The 10781-nt window shown below is 43.8% G+C and overlaps 1 protein-coding gene across 1 annotated transcript in view; it reads left to right on the top strand.

The window, feature by feature from the left end:
* Kdm5b (lysine demethylase 5B) overlaps positions 1–10781 on the top strand; it is a 74928-nt gene that overhangs the window by 61593 nt on the left and 2554 nt on the right. Inside the window, exons 20-25 of the mRNA XM_021176317.2 lie at positions 601–739; positions 1900–2079; positions 3016–3174; positions 6047–6532; positions 8701–8812; positions 9990–10144. Coding sequence (XP_021031976.1) covers positions 601–739; positions 1900–2079; positions 3016–3174; positions 6047–6532; positions 8701–8812; positions 9990–10144 — 1231 coding nt within the window. The remainder of the gene's footprint in view (positions 1–600; positions 740–1899; positions 2080–3015; positions 3175–6046; positions 6533–8700; positions 8813–9989; positions 10145–10781) is intronic.

Here is a 10781-nt window from a genome sequence, read left to right on the forward strand (position 1 = left end):
TAGAACTTTATTTCATAAAATCAGGAACATGTAGAACTAATTTTGTTTCTAGACTCTGGGACTGAAGAGATGGCTCAGCTAGCTGCTAAAAGTGCCCCTGCTCTGTTGTAGGGCACAAGCTCCAGAGCTGCCTGTGCCCTCTCTGCAAGGCATTTCTGCATGCGCACGTACAATGATGAAAGCCATACCTGCTTTCAATAACTTGATCATTTGAAATGAGTGAATTTGATATGCAGTGACCAGTGCCATTAAGGTTTTTTTATTGTTGTGGTGAATTTCTTCCTAGAAATGATCTTCCTAGTCTTTTGACATCTATAAGAAAAATGAAGTTTGTGGCTGGAGAGATGGCTCTGTAGTTAGGAGCACTGGCTGCTTCTCTAGAGATCCCAGTACCCATGTGGCAGGCAGTTCACCACTGTCTGTAACTCCAGTACCAGGGGACCCATGACACCAGGCAGGCATGTGGTACACATACATGTGCGTGCAGGCAAAATACTCACACATAAAAGTAAAATAAGTCTTAAAATAAAGAGAGAGAAAAGGAAAATGCAGTTGTGAAATGTCTGTGCAGTTGGAAATGTCTCTGTTTTGCTTTCACAGACCACGGCATTCTTTGAGTAGCCTTGCTACAGCAGTCAAAGAGATGGAGGAGATCCCTGCCTACCTGCCCAATGGTACAGTCCTGAAGGATTCTGTGCAAAGAGCCAGAGACTGGGTTCAGGATGTGGATGCATTGCAGGTAGGTTGAAAAGAAAAACAACATCCTGAGTCTGTCTGTCTGTGCTGTTAGGGGGATTTCCTCCTACCTGGACAGGCCTGGATAGGGCCTTCAGAGTTTGACAGCAGTGAGCAGAAGAATAGGCAGGCGGAAGCAGGAGCAGGAGGCTGTAGTCCTCCCAACCTGGTGTCTGTGGCCCTTGATGCTAAAGGTGCAGTTAGCTCTCAGTCATGTGCAACTGCGGCCTGCAAACTTTCTCCTCTGGCTTCTTAGAGCTGTTGTCCCTCATCTCCGTGTTGTTTTTGGCTGTGATGTTTGGTGTGTGGTTGTTTGTGTGTGTGTGGTTGCTTTTCCTGAGTGTGTTCACTTGTCATTTAGTTCATAAATGTATTAAAGCCTTTTTTAGATTTGTTTATCACGTGTATGACTGTTGTGCCTGTATGTGTGTCTGTGTGTCATATGGATGCCTGGTTCCTGAGGAATTCAGAAGAGGGTGTTGGGTCCCCTGGAACTGCACTTACATGTGGGGGCTTGGAATCAAGCCTGGGTCCTCTGAGCCATCTCCCCAAGCACAATTGTATAAATCTTTCTTTGACAATTTCCCCAACTTCTTCTCCCACTCCTTAGACATCTCTAGTGGGTCCCCTCTCTTTTATTTCTAACCCATGGACCTATTCGAGACATACTGAATCAGAATGTCTGGGATGAGAACCAGGAAACTGTGTATAAGTAAATGGGCTTTCCACATGATTCTTATATGTGCTGATGTTTTAAGAAACATTGGGCTTTCTAGCTTATATTTTAGTTTCCTGAGTAATTTGTACTGACTTGTTTTAGGAAGTCACTAGTGACAAGTGAATTGGAATAAAATATTATCTTTTAAAAAATGCAAGTCAAACTCACTCTAGTACAAATATTTCTGTTGAGATACATTTCTTTGATACTGTTCATAGGAACCAATGTGAGAGACTATATAGGTATAAAAATTTATAGATGGATATAAATAAACAGATAAAAGAGATAATTGTGTCACATTTTTTTATCCTTTGGAGCCTAGCATTAAGTGTTTGCCCACCCTTGCTGAGTTTAACATGTTGCAGTCATGGAGTCATTGACCATGAGCCTCACTGAAGTATACTTTTCCTATTTTATGTAGAAGTATCCTTTTCTTAATTTATTAGGCAGGAGGACGTGTGCCAGTGTTAGAGACACTCATTGAACTTGTTGCAAGAGGCCGATCTATCCCAGTACATCTCAATTCTTTACCAAGATTGGAAATGTTAGTAGCTGAAGTTCATGCTTGGAAAGAATGTGCTGCTAAAACATTCTTGCCTGAGAATTCTACATATTCTCTGTTAGAGGTAAGTTTGCAATGAGCTTGTGTGCAGGAACTTTGATCTCAAGTTTGAATGAGTTTATAGCATGCAAAAGTGACCTCATTGGATCTATCTAATTGTGAGTAGTTTTTAGCAACCCTTGAATGTTTTCTGGCTTCATTTAGGATATAGTTGAGAACATTTTTTCATTAGGTTTTGTGTATGTGTGTAAGATAAGTCTCTCTCTGTTCTCAGGGATTCTTGAATTATTATGGCAGTCTTCTGCTCTGCCTCTTCAGTTCAGGGCTTGCAGGTGTGTGCACCTCCACACCCGGCTGTGCAACACTTTCTATTTATGCTCAAATGAGACTCCAGTCCTGGCTATGATTCACCACCTTTGTTTTATGTGTATGGCTGGCTTGCCTGCATGTATGTCTGGGTACCATTTGTGTTTAGTGCCCATGGAATCTAAAGTTTGTCCCTTAGAATTGGAGTTCGATAGCTGTGTACCTTATGGGTGCTGGGAATTGGAATCTGGAAGACAGTCGATGCTCTTAAACACTGAGCCATCATCTCTCCAGCCCCACTGCCCGCATTTTAGTAAACCTGAGATGTGACCTCACTGAGTTTTCATAAAAAGCTTAAGAGTATTTTTATATTTTTTGTAAGCTGTGCATTATCATTGGAATCAGTATATCATTTTAACCGATTCCATTAAGTCTGGAACCTGCTTAAGTTTTGGAGCCTGCTTTTTCTCTTGTTTAATCATCGTTTTGTGTATGTGTGTGTGTGTGTGTGTGTGTGTGTGTGTGTGTGTGTGTGTGTGTGTGATATGCATGCCTGCCTATGAGTAGAGTTTTTAGAGGCAGCATGCTTCAAAGAAAATGGTTGACGGTGAGAAACATTCATGTGCTGCTCAGGCCTTTAACTTGGTTAATTTGAAATCTGTTTCACCATTGGCTCTGTTTTCTCTTACATTAGGTTCTTTGCCCTCGGTGTGACATTGGCCTTTTGGGGCTGAAAAGGAAACAGAGAAAGTTGAAGGAGCCCTTGCCAAGTGGAAAGAAGAGAAGCACCAAGTTAGAGAGCCTGAGCGATCTGGAGAGGGCTCTGATGGAGAGCAAAGAGACTGCGGCAGCTGTGCGTACAGGGTTTCTTCTGCTTTATCTTGGGGGAGGGTAGTTTCTTACTTTTTCAGGACTAGGTAGGAATAGCAGCATGGTTAACAGACAGAATAACTTGAAAAATGCTTGAGTTTGCCAAAAGAATTTTTGAAAATTGTGAAGTTTAAGGATAGAGTCGGTGAGGTATGTTTCAGTGGTAAAGCCCTTGCCTGGCATTAATGAGTGCCTGAATTCTGCAAAATTATAAGACACAAAACATCCCCACAGGTACATAAAATTTACAGTAACCCTGGTTGTCTTGGAACTCACTATGTAGACCATAATGTCCTTGAGCTTGCCTCTGCCTCCTAAATGCTGGGATTAAGGTGTGTGTCACCATGCCTAGCTCAGTCTGAGCCTTGAATATTGAAGAGTGCTTATGGATTATCTAAAAGTACTAGCTAAGGCGATCAAGGCTGCCAGGAAGGTCAAACTGCAAAGTTAACTTGTTATGTTGCCACAGGAAACACATCAAAAGCATCTAGGAGCTGGGTGGGGTAGCTAGCGCTCAGGAGGCAGAGGCAGATGGATTTGAGTTGCAGGCCAGCGCTACAGGACGAGACGCTATCTCAAAACAGTTAAGGAAAAAAAGTTATGCTGAATAATTGAGTCCTTGCACACGTTTTGTAAGCATTGTTGATTCTAGATAGTTAGTGCCCAAGAAGGTTCAGCAGTATCTGGCTGACATTTAATCAGCAGAGTGTCTTGGTGAAAGGACCCAGCTGTGTGATTGCTGGGCTGCTGAGCTGGATCAGTGGGTGAAGGCCCTTGCCACAATGTGGAGCATAACTAAGGATAGAGTTATGTGTCACAGATCAGTGGGACACATTCTGGGGAATGTGTTGTTGGTGAGTTTAGTCATTGTCATACCAACTCAAACTGGTCTGTATCAAATAGTCTACATGGCGGTAGACATACAGTGTCACCAGGATCTCTGGATTATACTGTGCATGGTGCCCGAGACATGAGTGCACAGCATGGACTGAACTTGACTGTGGGACTAACTGAATGGGCTCGTCTTTGGGCCGTTCAGTGTTTCTTTAGTAGCTACCTGACAGGACATAAAATTGCCCTGGTTTATTTATACATTTTGACACCCAGAGTCTGTTGTTTATTAAAAGACAGTCGAGTGTATGGAAAGTGTGTTTCCCCCTTATAGTATGTTTGTGTGTGTCTGCTACTGGAGCACTGTTCAGGCAGTTGATTTCATGAAGACATCATAGAAAGCGGTGCTTCTCTCCTTGAGACACTCGAGTACCTATGCCGGCTTTGCATGCAGTATCTTTCATAGACTCTAGTGTCTGCTTGGGCTGTGTGTACGTAGTCTATGAGTATGCTATGGTCCTCATTTGCTTTCCATTGCTGAGCTGTGGGAGGGGACCTTGTTAATACATAACATATACATACATGCATATCTATTTATATGAACATTACATTCAACAAAAACAGATGTTAGTTTAATATCCCTTAAGTTTGTTATGATTTACTTCTATACCTGTTCCCACTCAAAAAAACAAAAACAAACAAACAAAAACTTCTTTATTTCTGTGTCTACTGAAAATCTGAAAAGAGGTAATGGAGAATTCATTCTGTCTTTATGACTCAGACATCTCACCTGATAAGTCAAGATTGATCTGCTTTGGTTCTTAAAGACTGTGCTTCATCTGTTCTCTCCTGGTGCTTTCCCTTGAGACAGTTGGCCAGGTAATCTGGACAGATCCCTAGTGTCCAGTAAGCACCTAGTCTAGTCTATGGATAGCGTGTAAGTGTCTAGAGAAAATGTGTTTAAAATGTCATACAGTCTTAAGACTGAAGTTGATCCTGCCTATGTATTTTCAAGCCTCTTCCTAAGGTTAAGAGGCATGTGCTACCATGTCCAGTTAATTTATGAAGTGCTAGGGATGGACTACAGTGCTTCATGCATGCTAGGGAAGAGCTCTTTAGCTACATCCCAGCTCCAGGTGGTTTTCTATTTAAGGTTTTTTTTTTATTATTTTTATTTTTTTATTTTATTTTTTCCATTTTTTTTTTTAAGATTTATTTATTTATTATATGTAAGTACACTGTAGCTGTCTTCAGACACTCCAGAAGAGGACGCCAGATCTCGTTACGGATGGTTGTTAGCCACCATGTGGTTGCTGGGATTTGAACTCTGGACCTTTGGAAGAGCAGTCGGGTGCTCTTACCCACTGAGCCATCTCACCAGCCCCCTTATTTTATTTTTTGTCAGATACTAATTTCATAGCCTATTATTGCTGTGTTCATCACCTCTAGGCGCCTTACCAGTGAACCACAGTAAGACATAGATCAGCTACTGTGCAGTGGCTGATTGAGCCCCACCCACCCCCGACCCATTGTAGTTGAGGCTCAATTGAAGCTCAGGCTGCACTCAGTCCTCTTGCCTTCGCCTCCTGATTGCCACACTTTCAGTCTTGAGCTACTATTCAAGAAGAGCACAGAATCTAAGGGAATGGATATAGTAGAGAAGGTCCAAAGTGAGCAGACATAGTCTTTTCAGCGAGGTAAATATTCTAGGCAATATAAGTCTACAGGTTGGACTTTAAGAGGTGGTGCAACACGTTAAGTGATTGCTGAGTAAATAGTTGTATTTACTATGTGCAGAACAGAGTGTTGTGTCTCATCTCAGTAGGGTCTCACATAGACCTTGTTGGCTTGCATCTTGCTGTCCTGTTCATTTAGCCATAGTAGATTGTAGCTTAGCCAGGGGCAGAGCTTGCTTTGGACTGGAATGCAGATAATCTACTCTGTAGCCCATCTAATTAGCTGTTAGGATCATGAGTTGTGGAGGAGGGATAGTTCTGTGACAGTGTCTTTGTTGGCCTTTTCAGATGGCAACTCTTGGGGAAGCTCGCCTACGAGAGATGGAAGCTTTGCAGTCTCTCAGATTTGCCAATGAAGAGAAATTGCTGTCACCTGTCCAAGACATAGAGATGAAAGTCTGCTTGTGTCAGAAGACTCCAGCCACTCCCATGATTCAGTGTGAACTCTGCAGGGATGCTTTCCATACTAGTTGTGTGGCAGCACCCAGTATTTCACAAAGCTCCCGAATCTGGCTTTGTCCTCACTGTCGGAGGTCAGAGAAACCTCCATTAGAGAAAATTCTGCCTCTGCTGGCCTCCCTACAGCGTATAAGAGTTCGTCTTCCTGAAGGAGATGCACTCCGATACATGATTGAAAGAACCGTGAACTGGCAACATAGAGCCCAGCAGCTGCTTTCTTCAGGGAATCTAAAACTTGTGCAAGACCAAGTGGGTTCTGGACTGTTGTCTAGCAGATGGCCAGCCTCTGCAGGACAGGCATCAGCAACAGATAAGGTGAGCCTGCACTTTCTGGCATACTGTGGTCTGCATAGCTCTGTGGTTCTGTCTGGTGTGGCCGTTCCTGAGACCATCCCCTACCTGCCCCAGCATTCAGGGCACTGGCCTCTCCTTTTACCTTATGTGGGTTCTGAGGAAATCTGATCATCAGGCTTAGGCAGCACACCATCTTGCTGGCCCTGCTTTTCGTGTTTTGAGCAGAAGTCTCAGCTGGCCCAGAATGGTTTTTCAATTTACTGTATGTGATCTTCAGCTACTGTCCTGCCTCTGTGCTGGGGCTATGGGCGGCGTGTGAGACTGTTTGGTTCTGGGGACTGAAAGTAGGACTTCATGCATCAGACACTTAAGGAAGTGAACCGAATTGCACCCCCACACTGAGGAGTCTTTCTCAGACATGCTATTCTGTTGTACCCCTTCTGCATATAATTCTTCTACTTCATTATCTTTAAGTCTGTATGCATGGTTAGTTTATGCATATACTTTTATGCATATAAATTTTTGCTTGGTTGAATTTTCTTTTTCCTTTCATGTAAGTCATGGGGTGGAAAGGGAAAGCACCACATGCTTGTCCTTTAAGGGAGAATAATGTGTGCAGAGTTCCGATGCGTTTACACGCTTGTGTGCTTAGGCCTCTGTGGAGCTGTCTACATTGGTTTTTTGAGTCGGGGTTTCTTCACTAGAATCCAAGGCTGACTGACCTGTGAGCTCCAAGGACCTGCTTGTCCCCTATTCCATTGTGCTGGGACTAAGAACATATGCTACCATACCTAGCTTATTGTTTTTGTCTGCTTGCTTGCTTCAGTGTAGGTGCTGGAAATGAAACAGGTGTTTCATGCTTATGCACGAGGAACACATTATAAATTGAACTGTCTTCCCTGTTCACGATCTTGTTATGGAGAGGTAGAACCTTGTACCAGTTAGTTACCCTGCGGTGTGTTATGGAGAGGTAGAACCTTGTACCAGTTAGTTACCCTGCGGGGGTCGGGTGCCCTTGGCTCCTGTGTGGACTGCAGGAAGAGTGGTGGAAAGGGGAGTGAAGCTAGAGTGGCCCTACTCAGTTCCCTCCTTTTTCTTTAGATTTGTTATCTATGTGTATGCATGTTTGCCATATGTGTGCCTGATACTGACAGAGGTCAGAAGAGGACACTGGATCCCCTGGAACTGGGGTTACACTCTGTGGGTGCTGGGATTGGACCCAGGATTCTGCTGGAAGAAGTGCTCTTAACTCTGAGCCAACCCCTACAGCCCCTTTAATTTTTTTAAAACAGTTCCTTTGATCCTGTGAGTCCTGGTTATTGAACTCAAGTCATTAAGCTTAATGGCAAGCACCTTTCTCTCTTTACCTACTGAGCCATTTTGATGGCCCCCTATCCCAATATATTTCTGTAACAGATATTTACAAACTGGGTATAGTGCTATTCACCTGCATCCTTAGCTATTCTGCAGGGTGAGATCACTTGAGCACAGGAGTTTAGACCAGGCTGGCCCTGCATCTCTCTAGACAGCTTGAGGACAGATAAGTCTAGTTTGTTTGCCTGGGGTCTGACCCCCAGCATCACAAAGGTGGAGGAGGAAAGGTTCAGGATTCCCATGCCTGGCTGATGACAGCTCCAGAATTAGGTGATCCCCAGGGCACAGGTGTAGGGACTGGAAATGGCCTGTCCTACCCGAGCTTTTTCTCTGCTGGCATCTGAATAGCAGCACCTGATGAAATATTGCAGAGTTCCTTGCACTTCTTGACCAGGGGTGTTCTGAGAGTTTAGTTTGATTGATTATAAAGGGAAAGGACAAAGTTGTGACTGGTTTTTGAGACAGGGTTTCATAGAACCATGGATGTCCTCAACCTCCTGATTCTCCTGCTGTTCCCTCCCAAGTGCTAGGATTACAGGTGTGTGTCACCACGTCCAGCTCATGATGGTCACATGCCGTCTGAGTAATCTGTAAAGTTACAGAAGCACTGAAAGGTGGTATGATCTGTTCTCTTACAGAGAGAACAGTTTGTTTCCCAACCTCTCTGGGGTCAGTCGGAGTTAACTTGGAAAGTTGGATGGCTTTGTTTCCATGAGGGTGGGTTTGGCCGGGTTTTAGATGCTAGAGGAGACTTACTGAAAAATAAGAAAAAAAAAAACCCAAAGCCTCCTACTAAGGTGTTTGTCTTCCATCAGGTGTCTCAGCCTCCTGGCACAACATCCTTTTCATTGCCCGATGACTGGGACAACAGAAGCTCATATTTACACTCTCCCTTCTCTACTGGACAGAGTTGTCTCCCCCTCCATGGTTTGTATTGTATTTTGTACTATTCCTAGATGATACAAGGCCATCTGGCCTAGGGTTTTATAATAGATGATCTTGTATCCTAAAGAACAAGTATGGCTTTACATGTATGTGTGTACCATGAGCATTGCGGAGGCAGAGGCGGGATGATTACGGGCTTGGGCTACAAAGCAAGGAAGACATATTACTGTACATTTTCTAATAATGTTGATCATATTTGAAGATCTATAAACACAAAGGATACCTATTCTGATTTATTTTGACTACATTTAAGTTATTCCTGTGCCATCTAGCACCAAGCACCATGTATTTAGGGCAGATGCTAAGTCATGGACGACCTTGTTTGAGACTTCTGGAGAATATTGAAAGTCACTCATATTTTAAATCTACCTCTTTCCATTTCCCTTATAGGTGGCCTTAAATTTAGTCTTTAGTCAAAATTATCTCTTTTTTAAACATTTGTTTTTTATTTTAATTTTGTGTGTATGGGTGTTTTGCCTACCTGTATGTCTGTACCATGTGTATGTGGTGTCTGTAGACTGTCAGTGAGCCACCATGTTAGTGCTATGAATTGAACCCAGGTCCTCTAGAAGAGCAGCCAGTGCTCTTTAATTTCTAAGCCATCTCTCCAGCCCTAGAAAATGATCTTAAAATTCTGGTCCATGTTCCTGTTGCCAGGTGCTGAGATTACAGGTGTGAGCTATCACACCTGGCTTTTTCCTCTGTGTGCGTGTGTGAGGTTAGCTAATGTTGGTCACAAACTCCTATGTAGCTGAGCTCCTGATCCTCCTGTTTCTAATTCTGAAGTGCCGGGATTATGAGTGTGAACCACCAATCATAATCCTCAATTCTTAGAAGTCTGCCTAGTTTCAACTGGAATCTGCATCCTCAGCCTTCTTACCTCAGGGTGTTCAGTCTCATGGTCTGAGCTCCTTGCTGTCCTCCATGCTCTAGGTGAGAATGAAATGTGTCAGTTGTGATGGAGTGGGTGTTTCCGCAGTAGGGAATCTGCATTAGCCTCGCTCTGTGGTTTAGGGGCATTAAGACCTAACAAACCGACTGCAGTTAAAGGAGGAATGGTGGAAGGCAGAGTGGAGGTGGTCTTCTGTTCCTGACAGGCTTACCCGTGCTTGTATTAAATGTCTCCGTTCCTATTCTGATTGGCTGTGGTCGTTAACAGGTTTAAGTCCAGAAGTGAATGAATTGCTGATGGAAGCCCAGCTGCTCCAGGTATCCCTTCCTGAAATTCAGGAGCTTTATCAGACTCTACTTACGAAGCCAAGCTCTGCTCAGCAAGCTGACCGAAGTTCACCAGTTAGACCCAGCAGTGAGAAGGTGAGTGAGTTGGAGACGTACAGTTTTCGCTTGCCAGTGTCCTTCTGACTCGTGATTTTGCAAAAGGGGTGGCTGTGGTTTTGAGCTACCAGAGCACACAAACTGTCTGCCTCACAGCTCTGTTCTACAAAAGGACAGACACTGGGCACCACTGGCAGCAGTTTGGGTGTCACAGCTTAGATTTTGGTCATGGATTTTTACATCTAAATTTTTCTTTGTTCTTCTTAGGGAACTCTTCTTATTGCTACCAAATGGTAATATTGAGAAGTAGGCCTATTTTCCTCTATAGAAGCATTGCTATAAAGATGAAAATACAATTGTGGCTGAAAGGGCCTTTTGTTAATAAATGTTTTAAGAATGCTAGAGAACAGTCGCTTCTCATCATCCCTGTAGGTCAGCGACCAGTCAGCCAGAGCTGCGGCCGTTGAGGCTGAGCTGCTTATCCTAGACCTGACAGACACTGGAATGTCTGCTGGGCCCGGGCCCCTTTCATTCCTGTGTGTGGTTTTGTTTTGTTTCGTTTCCAGGCAGGGTTTCTCTGTGTAGCCCTGGCTGTCCTGGAGCTCACTCTGTAGACCAGGCTGGCCTCGAACTCAGAAATCCACCTGCCTCTGCCTCCCAAGTGCTGGGATTAAAG

Source organism: Mus caroli, chromosome 1, assembly GCF_900094665.2.
Source record: "Mus caroli chromosome 1, CAROLI_EIJ_v1.1, whole genome shotgun sequence".
Taxonomy (NCBI): Eukaryota; Metazoa; Chordata; class Mammalia; order Rodentia; family Muridae; genus Mus; species Mus caroli.